Here is a 20,284-nt window from a genome sequence, read left to right as displayed (position 1 = left end):
TTGTTTTTAAAATTTTTTTATTTTTATTTTTTGGTCTTTTTTGAGGCAGGGTTTCATTATATGGCTCAGGCTGGCACTGAACTCACTCTGTAGCCCAGGCTGGCCTCAAACATACAGCAGTCCTTTTGCTTCAGCCTCCCAAGTGCTAGGATCACAGGCATTTCTACGTTTTGTTTCAAAAACTTTAAAAATCTGTACTTTATGCTTTTTTTTTTTTTTTTTTTTTTTTTTTCCAGCTCTGGGTATTAAACTCAGGGCCTTTGTACTGAGCTATATCTTCAACCCTATTTTATTTTGATACTGAGACAGGGTGTAAGTCCCTACATTATGTACAGTGGGCTTGAATTTGCAGTCCTCCCACCTCAACCTCCCAGAGAACTGGATTAAAGGTGCTGAAGAGTCAGCCTGTTCACACTTAAATTGCAAGAAAAGAAACTTCCCAGAACTGTTCCAACCGCAAAAGTCAACTCCGCCTAGGAATGTACCCAGTGACCAACTATGTCACAATCTGCTGCTCACACCTGGCTCACCCACGGCGCCCCCCCCACCCCCACCCCGCCAGAACAACCCTTAAAAACCCTTTCCCCAAGCCAAACAACAGCTGTCTTGGTCCACAAAGCAGCCCACTCCCCACCCAATAAAGTTTCTCTCTCATGGCACAATGTCTGCTCTGGCTTCGTATGGGTTTTCGGTCCATCAGGTGTGTGCCATAGTGCCTCTCTTTTTTCTTTTTTCTTTTTTCAGCTAAAGGCTGAAAAATCTGCAAAGCTAAAATTTCCCTGAGAAAATATTAATCAACAAGTATTGAAATATTCCAGGTTTGTGTGGACTAGAACTCTTCCCTTAAAGAAGCTGATACAATCTACATGGGGAAGCAAAATTGATGTGTGAGAAACCTATACATAGGAAAGTTAAGATACCCTATCACTACTGAATACAGGGTTACAATAACAGCTGCAGAAGGAAAGTTTAGTATTAGTTGAAAAAAGCTTTTTTCAGAAGAGGTCTGACATATATAGCTCACATACCATCTAAAAAGTTTAAAATATTAAGAGTGCAAGAGTAAATGAAAACTGAAAACATCAGGCATAACCTAATGACATGTGCCATAAAATCTTAGCCATAAAAATTTACAACCACCAAAATTCTTGATATCCAACAGCTTTTCATTGCTATCTCTAGGCTATACAACAGTCAATAAAAAAAGACAAACTACCAATTAAAAAATAGATGAAGGGCTTAGAGATACTTCTCCAAAGAAAATATACAAATGGTCAACGAGTACAGAAAAAACTCCAACATCCTTAGTCATTAGGGAAATGCAAATCAAAGCTACAATTGAGATACCACTTCACACCTGTTAGGATGACTATAACCAAAGAAATAAAAAACACCAAGTGTAGGAGAGGATGTAATGAAACGATCCCTCACACACTGCTGTAGGACTGTGGCATGGTGTGGCCACTTAAAAAACAATTTGGCATTTTTTCATGATGTTGAACACAGAGTTACCATGATTCAGAAGTTCCATCCATGAGAAATGAAATCATATATTCACAATCTTAAATGTTCTCTGTAGCATTATTCATAATAGCTAAAATATAAAAACAGCACGAATGCCTGTCAAGTGATAAAAGGATAAATAAAATGTAGCACATTCATACAATGAACTACAAGTGGCATATAAAAAGGAATAAAGTACAGATATATGTTACAACATCAGTGAACTTCAAAAACTAAATGAAAGATATCAGGCACAAAAGACCATATGTTGTATGATCCTATTACAAAAAAACAAATCCATGGAACATAACTGTAGATCAGTAGTCAGTGCTCAGGGTAGGGTAAGAAAGGGGTGCTAGGGGCTGGGGATTTAGCTCAGCGGCATAAGCACCTGCCTTGCTAGCAGGTGGTCGTGAGTTCGATCCCCAGTACCGATAAAAATGAAAAAGACAAAAAAAAAAAAAAAAAAAAAGAAAGGGGTGCTAATAAGCACAGGGCTTATTTGGAAGGTGATGAAAATGCCCTCAAAGTAGAACGTGCTGATAGGTTGTACAACTACCCAAATGTACTAAAAACCATGAAACTGTATACTTTTAAGTGAGTGAAGTGTATGGTTATGAAGTATGTCTTAATAAAATCTGTTTTCTAGCAACCCTACTCCAATTCCTCATTTTAAGGCCAGCCAGCTTTTTTGTGTTATATAATTCATCAGTATAATCCTTCTAATCTGTACACTCACTCTAATAAAAATCTCTTGTTTAATTCAATTCTCCAATTCTCACATATTTCCCATTTCTTGGAACACTCTCCCTAAGGCACAGTCAAGTTACATGTTCATTTTGAAGACTTTTCTGACCAACCGACTCAATCCTCACTGACAATATAGTATTGTATACTCCAGAATGCTTATAACTGGTAACAGTGTAACCTGAAATATAGATATAGTGTCACCTTATTCCTCAGAAATTTCTAGTCTGCCACAGCCTCTAATCCTTTCCTTAATCTCTTTCATCTCAGAAAAACTACAACATCTGGACTTATGATGGGGTTACACCCATCATAATAAACTAATAAACTATAAATTTAACATAGACATTTATTACATGTAACTCACTGAACACAAGTTAGCAATACAGTACAGTGTGGTAGGTACGGTTTTTTAACCCCATAGTTGTATGGCTGCCTGGAGCTTCTGCTGCTCAGCACCGTGACACGGAATATACAGAGTCCAGTAAAAAGATCAACAGTCAAAATGTAGATTTCTGGGCTGAGTACGAAACATTTGCTTAGCATGCATAAGACCCTGGGTTTAATCTTCAGCACCACAAAACCAAAATATGGTTTCTGCTGAATGCTTATCCCCGTTGTATCATCATTAAAGCAAAAAAAAAAAAAAAAAAAAAAACCCGTGTAAATTGAACTATCCTAAGTTGGCAATCATCCACAGGTGCTTCAGAATTGTAAAGATCAAACATAATTTGGGAACTCAGAGCCTTTAGATAAAGAAAAAAAAACTAGTATCATAGAATAAATAATGTTAAGAGTACATAAAAGCCTATTCTTTCCTTTAACAACTTTCCTCACCAACTTTACAGGCCAGAACCTCAACTACATCTTTATGCTGTCACAAAGTTTAGCAGAGCATCTTGAACACAGATGGTACCAAATGTCTGCTGAATAACAAATGAATGCTTTGAATATAACATTTTACACACGTATTCAGCAGGCTCCAAGCCTTAACAAGTCCTAAAGAAGCCCTAAAGGAAACAGAATGAAGGAAAGATAACTAAACTGATAGGATATCTATTCACTTCTCATTAAGACTACTAGAAGTCCATATTCCTGCTGTGCTTCTTGACAGTCTTGCTGGCATCAAACCTGAGAGTATACAAAGCCTCCTTTCCTTAAATGACCTGAATTTACCTTACCTTACCTTTGGGAGGCTAAGGCAGGATAAGTGCAAGTTTGAGCCCAGCTTGAGCAACTTAGTGATACTCTGTCTCAAAATTAAAAAAAAAAAAAAAAAAGAAGGCTAGAGATCCAGAGAAATGGCCCTGGAATCAACCACCAGTACTGAAAAGAAAAGAAGAAAAGGAAGAAAAAAAAAAGTGGACTCCTTCCAAAGGATAAAGGGTTGGCAAAGGCAACAGTCCTACTATAGTAGCTGAACTTCTGAAAGCAATAAAGACAACAGGTTACAGATGGCATAAAAGTCAGATTACTGTAATCTGATTGGGACCCTGACTATGGGGAACCTTTGATCAATGAATCTAAAAGTACATCTTCCTGGGCACTCTGAAGAGCCAAGTCTAACTGGACTCCTCTGCTGATCCCTGACATAATATGAACATAGAATGCTTTTCATTTATTTAGCTTTAGCTTCCTATTCATATGCCCCCGGTAAAGGCTTGGGGTTGTTTAAGAGGTCAAAATACACATACTAAAGTCACTCAGATCTGCTCAGGAGGTTTCCTTGGTAGCATACCAGTTAGTCTACATTTAATTATTTATTTATTTATTTTTGTGGTACCAAGGAACTAACTCACAACCTCACATTTGCCAGGCAGGCACTTACGCCGCTGAGCTAAATCCCCAGCTCCCTACATTTATTATTATTAAAGTTTGTTGAAGAGTTTTTTAATATGTTTAATTTGGGTCTCTCTACAATTACCTTTTTATGTAAAAACTCATTTAAATTGCACTTTTGCTTTTTTGCCTTTATTTTCTAATGTTCAGTGGTTTAGATTAAGGAATTATAAACTGTATTTAAGGTAATTTTTCTTCAGTTCATATTCAGAATACTAAAATGAAAACAGGAAGCAAAAACCTAAAAGAATATTTTTTAGAATACACTGGTATTTTGTCATTTCTTACTTTTTTGAAAACATATACAGATGCTAAATTCCTACTTTAAAATGTTCAAAATGTACTTTTATTCTGCTTTATTCCAAAAGGCTAATTAACATCAAGAATTCTTCAAGTCATATATGAAAAAAGATAGCACTTATTATTCTTAATAACGACTTTAATATGTCAGGACAAACTTTTCTCAGTGATTACTTTGTTCAGTAACATAAAAATGGGTCCTGCCCAGTAGGCTTGCCCTAACCAGGTCCCAGTCCCTGGAGGTGCACCCTAGCGGTGAAGCCTTCGGTAGGTTAACCTGGAGGGGCGGGCCCAGCAGAGGCTGCCCAGGTCTCTGTCTCTCTAGTACACTGCAGAGGGCGGGAACACCTAGCAGGCGCAATTCAAACAAACTGTAACAGACAAAGAGAAAAAAATTGGGCCTCCTATATTCGCTTGTATGGAAGGAGCAAAAAATATGGGAAGAGGAAGCAAAAAGAAAGGGTCCTCGGGGCTGGGGATTTAGCTCAGTGGCATAAGCGCCTGCCTTGCAAGTGTGTGGTCATGAGTTCGATCCCTGCTACCGGTAAAAATACAAAAAAAAAAAAAAGGGTCCTCAGTCCCCAATCCTGAGAACACCAATCCAGGAATGGGAAAGGCAAAGGAAAACAGAAAACATGCAATATCAGACACGGCACCAATAGACATAAAGCGATACATCCAGAGCCTCATAGACAAGTTTAAAAATGAAGTATTAAACGAAATAAAGCAAGACATAAGTAGAATAATTAGAGAAATGCTAAGCACCACCCAAGAAAAAACAGATGATAGAATGGAAGAACAGAAAAAAAGGGGAGAATTGTTTGATGGAGAAAATAGAGAAAACATAGAATACATGAAGCAGGTTCAAAGAGATTACCAGAAAACTAAAAACTCTATCAAAAGCTGGCATAACAGCTTGAAAGAAATTAAGGATAGATTATCTGAATTGCAGGGCAGATTTGTAATATGGGAGCATGAAATGAAAAACTTCTTAAAAATAACAAGAAAACAAACACCAATAATACAAAGGCTAGAAGATGATAGGATCTATAACTTAAGAATTAAGAACGTAAAAGAAGAAGTAGGGACACAAACAAATGGACTACAAAAGCTATTCACAGAAATAATCCAAGAGAATTTCCCTAATTTAGCAAAAGATAAAGATACTCAGATGTACGAGGCATACAGGACCCCAGCCACCTACAACCCAAACAGAGCTACACCCAGGCATATAATAATCAAAATTCCAGAAATCCAGTATAAGAACAGAATATTGAAAGCTGTCAGAGACAAGAAACAGATCACTTACAAGGGAACACCCATCAGAATTACAGCAGACTTCTCAGCACAAACCATCAAATCACGAAGAGTGGGGGGGGGGATAATTCAAGCTTTGAAAGATAATAACCTCCAGCCAAGATTGATATATCCTGCACAACTGTCCCTAGAAATTGATGGAAAAACAAGGTGCTTCCAGAATAAAGAGGAATTAGGGGAATTTGCAATACTGCAGGATATTCTAAAAAAGGAAAATACCAAGACTTAAGAAACAATGGCAGAGAGGCCACAATGAATGGAGCAGAAAGCAAAATGAAGAAGACAAACTGACAACAAATGACAGCAAATGACTGAACAGAAATGAGGCAGAGAAGATTGGATGGTAGGAACAGCTATTTTGGAGAAAACAAGACATCATAATAGCTAGTGCTGATTTAGTATCATCTTGCTTTGAAGTCCCATCAAGCTTTATTCTTCTGTCTCCATCCATCTTAACAGGTTGTATTTTATTATATGTGATAATATAAGCAAAAACTTTTATAGACAAGGAGATTATACAGAAACCATTGTTCATTTTCTGATAGTTGGTTCTAAATACCCTATAATACTGTCATTCTCTTGAATGGTTTTACATTGTGTTGATATGTTTGGTGCTACAGTATACAGAGTTATACTCAAAGATTTCAAGGAAAGAGACACTATGGTAACTATTTTTATGTCAGGATATCTTGTGGTGAAACACTATTTTGCTTAAATGGTTATGCTTTGACCCGTGCTGTTTTGTTATTATGCTCTCTTTTATCTCAGTCTCCTTTTTTAAAATTATTTACTTTTTTTATTATCTTTTTAATTAAGGGAAAATAAAAAAATAGCAGGATACATTATAGTAACCCACTTTGATTTCTCTTTTTTTTTTGTCTTTTTTCCTTTTTATAGGTACCGGGGATCGAATTCACAACTGCCTGCTTGCAAGGCAGGCGCATATGCCGCTGAGCTAAATCCCCAGCCCCCCCCCCCCACTTTGGTTTCCTATTAACTTGATTTGAAACCCTGTATAGCCCTCACCATCTAGCTTTGACTGATTTTCCTCTATTCTGCTTTGATTGATAGTACCAAGTTCGAAAGTATAGGCAATAACTGTAAAGACAATAAGATTCATTATGATGCCCATTCCAGTTGACTATTATCTTCTTTTAAAGTCCTGTAATGTCTCCAACGTTTTGGTGTTATTCTTTACTGTTTTGTTCAATTTTATTATAACTGATGATATAGGCGATTTTTTTTTAAGATAGCAAGAGGCAGTATGATAACCATTGTTGATCACCTAGTATTTTGTTTTTACATTATCTATTATGTCCATCCTTTTGATTTGACTGACTCTGTTCTGTTATGTCACATTTGGTTTTACCCTCTTCAAAAAAAGTAGTAAGAACTATGGGAGTAATAAAACCCAAAATGTGTAATTGTCATTGTACAAAAGGAAGAAACAGAAAGTGCTCTAAAGAATACAACTGCATATATATTTAAGTGTATAAGATAAATAACCATATTACTGAGTTTTGTTGGATCATTGAACAAAACTGTTTCCACTCTCAATGTTTGAAAGTCCACTTTATATGCTTTAATTTTGTAACTTGAACAACTATTTCTAAGATAACAATATGTAATCTATTAACTAGTGATTTCCTATTGTTTATTTTTTCTGAAATTCTGTATAACTTGTACCCTGTTTTTCTTTTTTTCCTTAAAAAAAAAAAAAAGGGTCCTGGCCTATGGTTAAGTAGTACAGCATCTGCCTGTCAAGTGCAAGGTACTGAGTTTGATTCCTGGCACAAAACAAAACAAAACAATATAAAAATGAAGTATCACTATCAAGAGTCAGCACTGAAACAAAGCAAACAGTTACATACACATCTTGTCAGCTGACAGAATCAACCAAGTCCATAAAAAACAATTCCTACTTTTTAGGGACACAAATACTGGTAAACAAAAAAAGAAAATAAAAAGTATGATTCATCTATATAGTTTTGTCTGTTCATTAGTATACTATTGATCAGTGATTTGAAACAGTTCTAAAACTGGTAAATAAAATGTTTTCAACTACCCACCAGTAAGAAAAATTGGTGGGATTTTTTGTTTGTTCAGTTTTATTTGCTCATTTTTTAATCTGCAGGAGGGATAGGTTTTCAGTGCTTAGCACATCCTGGGAGCTAAAAAATGACTGCTAAAAGAAGAACTAAACTAAGTAACTGTATGGAGTGTATGAACATAAATAATTTCTTATGAAAATGCATTTGCAAAAGAATTTGAAGAAGAAAATATTTATATGTATATTTTTCTGTTTTTATTTTTCGAAATGAGATACATTCCAAAATATTAACTGAGCTGAACTTGCAAAAGAAGTATCTTGCAAATGGGGTATGAACTTAAAAATTCTCTCTTTTTAGTCACAGTGCAAGTAATATGGCTGGCAGGGCAGGAAATCAGAGTATTCAGACTGTATTTTAAGGATTACTACTGATAATTTCAGGTGCTAGCCGTGGTCTTTTTTTTTAACAAGCTAAGTAAAACGTCTGAATTTTCAAAGTTAAACAATTTTGTCAAATTCTAAGTCAGTATAAATCTTATATTGTATAAAGTCTTATAAATATCTTAAGCAGTTTTGTTACAGAATTTATTAGTACATTTGCAGTAAATGTTTATATCCTTGTATAGACTTGGTACATGCACATAACACTCGTTAATTCCTTCTCTCATCCCCATTCCCTCTTCTCTTCACCTCTGATTCCCTTCCCATTTGAGAAAGATCTGTCTCTCTACATCCTATTATCTATCTTTATTTTGCTCTTTATATTTTTGGGTTTCTCAAGAGAAACTATGCAATTTATTTATGCTTCGTGTATCTCATTTATTTCACTTAACATTTGGCCTCAAGTGCATCTACAATTGACTCAAGTTTATCTCTCTATGCCAGAGTAGTACTCCATTGTGTGTGAATACCATATGTTCTTTATCCATTCATGTGTTGAGGAGCACATAGGCTGCTTCCAAGATTTAGCTGCTATGAACTGTGCTGCTATAAACATGGGTATGTATGTATCACTATAATATGATGTCTCTTCAAATGTACTTTCTAGTTTTAGATTTTTGGGAAGTCTCTATAATGATAACCATAGTGATTGTACTAGTTTACATTCCCAACAATGTAGAAGGGTTCTTTTTTTCCATGAAGTCTCTTCAACATTTATTGTTTTATTTCTTGATGACAGCCATTCTTCAGCATTAAGATGGCATCTCAATGCTATTTTTATTTGCATTTCTCTAATTAGACAGGTCTTTTGACCAAAGAACTTTTATTAATAAACTTAAAGCAAATCTTAGGAGAAAATTATCGAACAGCAGTATGTCTCCAAGATAAGAAACACTACTTACCTCAACTTGAAAAAGCTCTCCAGCCCCCTCACAGTCATTGGATGTAATCACTGGGGTATGAATGTGCACAAAACCTCTGTCCTGGAGGGAAAAGGAAAACCAGTCTTTTCAATATATTTGGACATGAAACAATTTTAATGGCACAAGAGATGTCAAATCCTTCCTAGGCTTTAAAATGTAAGACTGCTGAAAGAGCAGTCGAATGTTTTACTATACACAGAAGCACAGAGAATTTTAAACTGGAACAGACTTGGATATAAATGTATACCATCCCTTCATTTTGAAGATAAGGAAACTGAGTGTCAGAGATATTTAGTGAATTGCCAAAAGCAAACGACTAGGTAGAGCTGGGCATGGTGGTACATGCCTGTAAGCCAGCACTCTGAAATCTGAGGCACACAGATCCCAAGTTCAAGCCAAGCCTTTAGCAGCTCAGTGAGACCTTGTATCAACATAGAAAAATAAAATAAGGACTAGGGATTAGCTTAGCATGAAGGCCTGGGCTCAACTCCTAGTACTACAAACAAACAAACAAAAAATCCATTAATGAGTAGTCAAACCCAGGTTGGAACCTAGGCCTCAGCCTTTCTCTCTAATGCTATTTACTCTTCTCATATCTGTAGGATACTGGTGATGACTTAACAAACACACTCACTCACGGCTAATGCATAGTGATGTTGCCCAGATTGCTAAGGGAATACAAAGTGATTAATATGAAGTGACGCTGTTATAACAAACCAACAAAAAGGAGAAAAAGTAAGACTAATAAATATGGACTGAAGAAAAACAGCAAAAGAGGCAGGAATGAATTTTAGGAAGTTTTTCATTCAATCGATGATACAACACATTGCATGAGGTACAGGCAGTGTACTTCCTTTGCTGGAGGAATATTCTGAGCAGCATCAACATCCATCACTTAGGCGCCTAGTTGCAGCCCTTCCTATCTAAAGACGGAGACTACTTCCATTAGTGAACCACAAAAGCTGCTGTTAGGATTAAAATAACCCATCTACTTCAAGGTTACACTTCTTTCATTTTGACTACGGATCTAAGCAAAAGGTTACATTAGGCAAAGATGTAGCAGGGTGAAGATAAAGGCAGCTGAAAGTGAATTTACATACTAAGGCAGAATAGTATGTTTAATGCAAAATTTTAGCCTTGAAATCAATACAACAAATTCATACATTTATATCTCTGCTAAATTCTGTTTACCACAGGTAGAAAGCAAATCTTTCCAGGCATTATCAAGGCATTATCAAGAACCTTGCAAATATGACTCTAAATTCAAGAATTTTGGCTACAATCTATTTAGTCAACAACTTGCCTTATGATATAGACAGGTTAGATATTCAAGCTATAAATTGAGCCTCAGAGCTACGGGCCTAGAGGTGCTGTGCAGAGTCCATTATAGGGAACCAAAGAAATACAATCAATAACATTACTGCATAAAATTTTTATCTCCTCGGAGCCAAGAATTATGGATATGAATAATTTATTCCACAGAACATAGGCAACCATGAGCATGAGTGCAGTAAACAAAGAAAGGAAGTAAAAAATGCAAAGGAAACAAGTGTGGGAAGGGAAAACAGAAAGAAAGAAGAAAAACTGAACGGCTAAATATAATTGTCCCAAGTCAAATCTGGTTAAATGGGACAGAAACAGCACTGTAAATACTACATGAGGTAACTGAAAGGGTTTTGGCCCAGGCTGGACACTGCAGCCGGTAAAGCCAAGGAGCTCCTATCTCCCCCTCCCTTAGGAATCTACTTCTGGAGCCAAACAAAGACCAGTGGGCAACCTGTGCATCCCTAATGTCCCCTTAGGTTCCACCCAAACCGAGGCTACTTATGTGCCTCACTCCACGTGTTCCATGGAGAGATCACCGACCCCGAGGTGAGATGGCGCGCCCCTAGGGGGGCCGGGGGTGTCTCTCCCCACATTCTCAAAATAAAGGTCATTTATATTTTATACTTCTTATCTTTTCAGCTGCCGCCAATCCTCTCCCCACAGTTCTATCAGTAACTACTGTATGGGATTTTTAAAAAAAATCATACAAGAAGTAGGAATTATTTTTAATATTTAACTAATGCTAAACCTTCTGAAAGGAGTCACCAGGTTTTTAAGTTTTGAAGCTACTAGGCTTATCAAAGTTTACAATATTATGGAAAGCTATAAAGGAGTAGCATACAAAGGAAGAACAATAAAAGAGTACAAATGAAAAGTTGAAAAAAAGAGAAAGCAGAAGCAGAAACAACAAATTAAAACAGAAAGTAAGTAGCAAGGAAAGGTGGCATATTGTCAGTATCTGCCTGAAACGGGTGACTAGCTTCCAGGTACTTAGCACATCTCACAGCAAAGGGCATCCTGACTGGAGACATGATGACCAGGGGGGACCAAAATTAGTAGTAAACACTTCACCCAATTTTCCAGATTATATCTGCCACTTCCACATACCTAAATACTTCGACACACATTCTAGAACCAGGCATTTTGTGAGGCTCTGAATATCCAAAAATTAAAAAATTCATACACTAAAGACTCAGCACTCAGTCTATTGGACTATATTCTTTCACATATAGCTGAAATAACTGTTATTTAATCTGCATCAACAAAGGAGAAATGTGAGAGTGTCAGACATTGGCATGCTATTAGCAACCGTGACAATTAAGAGAAGATGAAAAACTAAAATCTTAAAATCCATAAAAGGCAGTCACGGGTACCAACATGACAGTATGGGGCTGTTGAACACAGGGTGAAGACCATGACTGCAGTCCACAGCAGGCGGCAAAGGACTGCCACGCAAAACAGCCCTGGCATGGCCACACAAAAAGACAGTGTTCCCACCACCTCTCCTGAAGAAGACAGGTGGGTCTGTAACCCACATGCCAGAAAAAAAACTGCCTCAGAAGAAAAGACTTCAGTTATCTCAGAAAGTTGGTTGTCCTAAATAACTCAGTCTTCAGGACTCTGGACAGCCAAACTTTAGTATACACCATATATCTATCCACTTGATGAGCAAACCTAATCATAGATAAAATTTTTTAGATATTCAAAACAAAAAATAATTCTAGATCCTTAAAGTGTTCTAACTTAAAGTACTCTTCAAGCTTCTATTTGTCCCACATTCTGAATTTTTACTGATGAATTTCAAATTTATGGAAAGTTTACTTTTTAATGTTCTTTTATACTTGGGGATTGAACCCAAGGGCTTCACAATTTCGAGATAGGGTCTCACTAAGCTGCTGAGGATGGACTCAGACTTGTGATCCTCTTGCATCAGCTTCCTAGGATGCTAGGATTATATTCTATATCCTAACATCTTTCAAGAAACCCTCACTAATAAACCAGGGAAATAGTACTGTTGCAGGCAGCTGAGTTAGTTAAAAATATTACAGGCAGTGAGACAGGGCTAGGTCCTCAATAGAGCAACTGCAGTAGAAACTGATACCTCCTGCTGTGGGCCAGGCCTTAAGATAAAAGGCCATACAAATGCACCCATATCCTGCAGATTGATACCCTAAATAGTTACCATGCCCCCCTAGGAAGGAGTCACAGCTCTATAAGAATGCCTGCTTTCTACATGACTTGCTTCCCCATTTGTCCCTAAAGTAATCAATTTTACCTAACTATTGATCTTATTGGTTAACTATAGTTATATCCCACCTTGAACCCATGGTTTCACTCTATAAAAGTCCTTGGAAAATACAGAGTCCTTGGCAACTCACTTGGGTCCCTTCTGTCTCTCTCAGACAGAAGCTTACTTTCTGTCAATAAATATATTCCACTCTTATCTCTGTTGTTCCTAAAATTCATTCTTCGATTTTAGAGAACATGAATTTGTGGACACAGTAAATTGAGAGTTTCATTCCCCTATATCAGTACCAAACAGTAAATAACATCACTATTATTTAGTATGGCCTACAGTGACTTCTTAAAATAATTCAATCCTACATGCAATTAAAAAACACAGAATGAGTCATTGGGATTGTATTTTTTAGGACTTTACAATTAACAAGTAAATTTAGGTCATTTGAAAACCATCTACTTTATAACATTCTATACCAATGGCACTGAAATTCTTATTTTCAAGCACTTAAAAGTTTTGAAGTTTATTTTACTTACTTCAGATTTTTCTAATTATTTTCTTATTTTTAAATTGTTGGCATATTTGTAAGAGCTTCAAGTGATAAATAAAGTCTACTCATCAATGAATTGCCAATATTACCACCTAGTGGCCAAAAGCCTGTAAAACTTTCAGAATTAAGATAAGGCTACATTATCAGCTGTTGGAAGTCTTGTAAAAATACCTTCCCATCTGAACAGATTTTATGTTTCTGTGGTTCAGGCACTACCGAAAAGGCCTGTGGAAATTTACTGTTAAGTTTATGACACGATATGTAAACAGACACTTTCAAACTATACTGGGATGACATCACATAATGTGATTTATCTTCCTTTGTTTAATCAAAAGTATAAGCCATCATGTTCTTTTACAATTTCACCAAAAAATAATTCTGATGGACTTTTTCAAAGAGTATGAGCTGTTCTGGTGACTGGCGACTCTGTGAGTCTCAGGACTCACAGGAATGCAAGCATCTGGATGCACCCCAATGGAAGGCTATACAACCTCTGCAAACGAGCTGAATCTGAAAACATGTGGAGTAGCAGTGAGCTTTATCTGCTGGTCACTCTTGGCCTTTGGTGTCCTTGCATTGACACAAGACGAAGGACACCTTCAACTCAGTAACTTGTCAAACATGTTCTTCTGTGGCTTTCCCAGGTTGAGGGAAATGGTTGAACAGCAAAGATAAGGAGACAAAATGCCTTTAGTCATCAGAACAACCTTCTTGAATAACACCAATAATTCTTTAAAATGAGTGCTTACTGTCCATAAAATAGATATCTATGACCAAAACGGAGAAAGAAGGATTGGATTTATCTTCTTTGTTGATATAACCACAAAACCAGAACAATAAAACCAAAAGGGAAACTATGAAAAAAGATTTTCAAGGCACAAGATATAAGAAAATGAAAGGCAGTGATTTCTAATTGCTGAGAAATAAACATGGTAAGCCTTGCCAGTCTCCCAGTTTACTACAACTGAGATTTTTCAGACAATAGTACAAAGAGATGAGGTGGAGTCCTGTAGATTACTAAATTGAGAAGACAGAGTTGAGTTTCAAAGCAGCTAGAATGCATAGAACAAAATATCAGAGAAAAGACAACTAAATAGTGAACACTTGGAACTCTGCCGAGGAGTATTATTACACACACACACACACACACACACACACGCACACAGCATATATGTGCATGCCTGTGACATTTGATCTTATACCAAACAAATAAAAGGTGTTTGGTATCAACAACTAACAGAACTTTGAGGAAAATATCATAATGTTATGACCTTCTTCACAAAAAAACAACAGCGGGAAGGAGAGCGTCCTACCTTGAAGAAGGAATGAATAGCAGCTGTCGCTTCACTGCGAACCCTCAATATAGAACCCAGAACATTTGTCCTACACCTAAGGTGAGGGTACTGTCTCAGGAATTCCAGAGGATGCCTCTCTTTATATTTGATAGGGAATGCCTGCCAATAAATGAAAACAAAACATATTATAAAACCAATTTTCAGAGCATTTAAAAAATATGTTGTAGTGCTTTAGAACAACACTAAGGTGCTTTCCTTATTTTTCAATCTAACAGATTATATTGCTACAGTAACAATTACTTTAAGTAAAACTGTAAATGGGTTGAGATGTAGCTTTGAAGTCAGCTTGTTTATTAGCTAAATTACTTAGTATCAGTGACACTTGTGTTACTTGTCAATTTTCTATACATAAACTGTCAATCACTTCTTATAAATACAGACATTAGCATATAATCATACAAAAATCACTGTTGGCATACAAAAGTTTAGAATATTGTAGATATTAAAGAATATGTTCTCTACCATTGTATATACACAGCTGATGTTCAATTTTAAATCACCCACATGTCTTGAAACCCCTCAATCAAATAACTGGTGTTCATAACTATTTATCAACAGGTTATTGGTGTCTAAAACCATGAGGGACGGTCAACAACTTTCACTTAGCAGAGTGCTGAAGACTTAACAAAAATTTCAAAGGAAATGATTCTAATCTGCAATATTTCTACTCTGTCCACTCTCATGTTACAAGATTATGCATATAGATGATATACTCTTTCAGAAAAAACAAAAGTTCAATTAAAAAATAAATAGGAAGGCTAAAGAGAGCTAAGCTGTCAGCTAGCTTCTTTAAATCTTGTCTCTTCTCCTTAGATCTTAGCATATACCAATTTTTATAGAAACAAGTACCATACTTAACTAACGGGAAAATGAAGTCACATTAATAGAGATCTGTGAATACTAAGGGTCAGAATTCCCAGACTAAATATTTCAAAAGACAGAAGGGAAGGGAAGTAAAAGAGGAAGAAGAGGAAGGGAAGTAAAAGTATCAGCAACACAAGCTAACAGAGACCACTGTAACAACAATGAGATGGTAAATTTTTAATAATCATAGATGCCTCTGAAAAAGTAAATTTTTAATAATCATAGATGCCTCTGAAAAAGTAAATTTTTAATAATCATAGAACCCACTGAAGTAAAAACTAAAGTAAAAGTAAAGTAAAAACTAAAATAATTGCCTTCTCTATTCTTCTCTTGATTTCAAAATTACTTCGGTCCATTTTTCAGAAACCTTACAATTCATACGTTAATTTGAGTTTTTTAGAAAGTTATTTGGAGTGACAATTTTAAAGAACATTGCCTAATTTTCTTTATTTTCTTACACTTAGCATTTCTTAGTCTAAAAGAACTTAAATTGAATTAAAATGATTCAATTTCCTATATTTTCTCATATTTTACTCATCAAATATTAGAAAGCAATTATAGCAAAAGATAGAGATGTCAAAAGGCAGAAATACAAATTTCAGATGTACCACTAATCATTTCAGTGCTTCAGGCACAGCACTTCACCTGGCTGGGCCTCATTCTCTTCATTACTATAAATTTAACGAGCTGGATTGATAATGGTAACCACACACAGCTGCATCTGACCAGCTACTGCCACTCAGGACTTAGATTTCTTATTTTTTTTAACCTGACATACTATCACAGCCAAAGGTGACCACTGCCTCTCTTGGATGATCAGTTCTAGGTCATGCAGGTCATCTCCAGCTTTTTCTAAGAATGTGAAACTGAAATAGCCCATTGTAACATGGCTCTGTCATTTGGCTGACTAAGCATTCTTGAAACCCCAGTGAGATTCAACTCTAACATGTATCGCAGGATACACAGATTAATACTTAGCTTCCAGTGATAAGACTAGGTATTATTACAATCCTACAGCCTATACTGACTATTTCAGTTATCAACAGAAATATGTTCTAAATGCCATGTTCCCAATAACCATTCTTACAACAGATTACCAATGTTGTAAAATAAGTACAAACAGCCTCCACAAAAGAATAAATAAATATACCTTGGCATCACAATTCCCAATAACTTCAATTTTCTCTGCCTTCAGTTCCACATTTTGTTTTTTGGATAGACTTTTTACCAGCTGGCCTTGGACTTCCACAGAACTTCCAAAAGTCAATTCTCTATAGTAACAAAAAACCCAAAATAAGTAAGACATTATTACATATAGATTATATCATTATTACATATAGATATACATTATTACATATATTACATACATTTCTTCATTGAAATACAGATATTGTTATCGAACATTAAATTACTTAATGATGGTATATACCTTCAATTAAGTTAGCTTCATATTTTACAGGAGCTGTACTGTATGCCAAAATTATAAAAGTTAATTTCTTAAGTCTTAAAATGGAAACAAAAAGAGTAAAAATTTGTACACAGCTATTTGTACTTAAGAGGTTATATAATTATCCTTATCAAAAAGTAAATTGTCCAAAATATTGTTTATAAGATTGCAAATTGTATACAAAGACTAATGAAATAAAAATCAGATCTGTACTTTTGTTGATATTACAACAAGCCAATTTCTTGGCTTTGACAACATTCAATAATAATTGGGAAAGCTGGGTGGAAAGTACATGGGAATTCCCATATTATTCTTATTTATTTTTATGTTTTTCTAACTTCACTTGACTTCAAACAGAAATAAACAAAATTTCAAAACACATCAAGCAACAACAATGATACACACACTGTGTATTGCCATCACCAAATCAGTCAACCAGAGCACAAGATATCTGCACCTAACTGAAAATAACTTCTTCAGAGAACTCAGTAGTATAAAAATCTACCATACATATACATATATTGTTTCCTTCAGGTTCTCACACTAGTGAGACAATATGTTCACATACGCATGTCTGATTTATTTCACTTATGATCTTGGTCTCAAGCTGCATCCATTTACCTAGAAAAGTCTCAAGTTTGTCCTTCTTTATGGGTTTGTATTACTCCACTGTATAAAATACCACATTTTTTATCCATTCCTCAATCGATGGGCATTTAGGTTGTTTACAACATCTACCTATCACAAATTGTTTTGCTATGAATGTGGGCACACATATACCACTGTGGTATGACATTTTTAATTCTTCTGGGAAGATACCCAGAAGGGGAATAGCTGAGTTAAACGGAACCTCCAATCACAGTTTCATGAGGAATCTCCCATTGATTTCCAAAGTGGTTACACCAGTCCACACTCCCACCAACAGTGGAGAAAGATTCCTTTTTCCCCACAGCCCCTCCAGCATTTGTTACTGGCTGTTTTTTTGATAACAGCCATTCTCTCTGGGGGGAGGTGAAATTTTAGCATTGTTTTTAACTTGCATCCCTTGAATGACCAGTGATGTTGAACATTTTTTCACATATTTATTTGCTGCTTATATTTCATCTGAGAACTGTATATTTATCTCAGATGTCCATTTTTGGACTGGATTTTTAAATGTGGAGGACTGATTTTTGGGAGGTTATTTATATGTTCTTGATAGTTCTCCTTTGTCTGAGGAACACCTGGCAAACATTTTCTCCCACATTGTGGGTTGTCTCTTCACTCTGTTGATGGTTTCTCTTACTATGCAAAACCTTTTCAATACAAGAGATCCTGGTTGTCTTTTGTAACAGCTTCTGTGCAATCAGGGTTTTATTCATAAAGTCTTTGCCTATACCAATATCTTCAAGAGTTTTACCTACTCTTCCAGCAGATTTAATGCTTTTTTTAATATTTAGATCTTTGATCCAATCTGAATTTAGTTTAGTGCATGATAAAAGATATGGTCCAACTTTTAATCTTCAGCATGTGTAGAGCCAGTGTCCCATAGTTCCAGCACCATTTATTAAAGAGGCTATCTTTCTTCCAATGAATGTGTTTGGCCCCTTTGTCAAACATAAGATGGGTTTAGTGTGTCTGGAGTTGTTTCTGCATCTTCTAATCTGTTCCACTGATCTTGGGTCTGTTTTTCTGCCAGTACCATACTGTTTTTATCACAGTAGCTTTATATTATAATTTCAAGCAGGAATTGTGATGTCCTGTCTTGTCTTTGTTGCCTAGGATTCCATTTGCTACTCTAGGTCTCTTCTGGCTCCAGATGAATTTTAGGATTTTCTCTAATTCTATGAGATACACTATTGGAATTTTGATTGGGATTGCACTGAATCTGTATAATAGCTTTGAGAGTATGGCCATTTTCACTATGTTGGTTCTTCCTACCCAAGAGCACAGGATGTCTCTCCATTTCTAATATCCTCTTCAATCTCCTTTTACAGAGTACTGCAGTTTTCAAGGTAGAGGTCTTTTACATCCTTTGTTAGATTGACTCCTAAGTATTTCATTTTTCTGGATGCTATTGTGAAAGGTGTTGTTATTAGTGTATTGGAAGGCTATTAATTTTTGTGTTGACTTTGTATCGTTATGCTACTGAATTTGCTTATTAAATCTACTAGTGTTTTAATGGAGTTGTTAGGGTCTTCAATATAGAATATCATTTCACCTGTAAATGATCTTTATTTCTTTTATTTTCTATCTTTATTTTCCTATCTTTATTTCTTCCCCCTGTCTAATTGCTTCAACCAAAGTTTCCAGGACCATGCTGAATAAGAGTAAAGACAGTCGACATCCTTCTCTTGTTCCTAATTTTAAAGACAGTTTTGAGTTTGTCCCTTTAGTATGATGTTGGCTGTTGGTCTGTCACACATGGCTTTTATCAGATTGAGATAAAGACCATTATTCCATTTTTCTGTAATTTTTATCATGAATAGGTGCTGGACTTTGTCAAAAGCTTTTTCTGCATCTATTGAGATGACCATATGATTTTTGTCTTTGGCTCTGTTAATATTGTATACCACATTTATTGTCTTATGTATGCTGAACCACCTCTGCATCCCTGGGATGAATCTCACTTGATCATGGCATATAATGTTCTTGATAATCTGCTGCATTGTTTGCCAGTATTCTACTGAGGATTTGTGCAATTATGTTCATTAGAGAAATTGGCTTGTAATTCACTTTCTTAGTTGGGTTCATCTTTAGTTTTGGTATCAGAGTAATACTGAATCTGAGACTATGACTTCCCTTTCAATTTCATTATAGAATTTGAGAAGTAGTGATGTTAGGTCTTCTCTAAATTTCTTGTAGAATTCAGCTATGAATCTGTCAGGGCCTGGGCTTTTCTCTGTTGATAGGTTTTTAGTTAAATCTGCAATCTCACTGATACTAGGTTATTCAGGATTTTTATATCTTGATTCAACTTTGGTAATTCTTTCATATCTAAGAATCTGTCCATTTCTTCTGAATTTTCCATCTTGTTAGAATACAAGTTTTCAAAGTAGGCACAGATGATCTTTGGAATTTCTGCAGGATCTATTTTGATTTCAACCTTTTCATTCCTCATTGCATTGAGTCTTTATATTGATAAGGCTGTCAGAGGGCTTGTCAATTTTAGTTAAATTTTCATGAACCAACTCTTTGATTCATTGATTCTTTATAATTTTTTTTCAGTCTCCAATGTATTTTCTGTTCTGATCTTTATAATTTCCTTCCTTGTGCAGCTTTTGGCTTAGCTTACTCTTTTTTTTTTTCTAGAAGTTTGAGGTTCACTCTTAAGTTGTTTAAATGTGCTTGCTCTGTTTTCCTGACATGGGTATTTACTGCTATAAATTGCCCTCTTAAGACTG

At 35.7% G+C, this 20,284-nt stretch overlaps 1 protein-coding gene across 2 annotated transcripts in view; it reads right to left on the bottom strand.

The window, feature by feature from the left end:
- The window catches only part of Nars2 (asparaginyl-tRNA synthetase 2, mitochondrial), a 149,127-nt gene that overhangs the window by 113,138 nt on the left and 15,705 nt on the right, over positions 1 to 20,284 (bottom strand). For both annotated transcript variants that reach the window (XM_063256408.1, XM_003468526.5), the window contains exons 3-5: positions 16,605 to 16,725; positions 14,549 to 14,689; positions 9,100 to 9,180 (exon numbers count right to left, since the gene is read on the bottom strand). In XM_063256408.1, coding sequence (XP_063112478.1) covers positions 9,100 to 9,180; positions 14,549 to 14,689; positions 16,605 to 16,725 — 343 coding nt within the window. The remainder of the gene's footprint in view (positions 1 to 9,099; positions 9,181 to 14,548; positions 14,690 to 16,604; positions 16,726 to 20,284) is intronic.

Source organism: Cavia porcellus, unplaced genomic scaffold (genome assembly GCF_034190915.1).
Source record: "Cavia porcellus strain 051 isolate PalLab524CR breed Dunkin Hartley unplaced genomic scaffold, mCavPor4.1 scaffold_9, whole genome shotgun sequence".
Classification (NCBI taxonomy): domain Eukaryota; kingdom Metazoa; phylum Chordata; class Mammalia; order Rodentia; family Caviidae; genus Cavia; species Cavia porcellus.
Note: the sequence above shows the minus strand (reverse complement) of the source record. Positions and strands in the feature narration are given on the sequence as shown.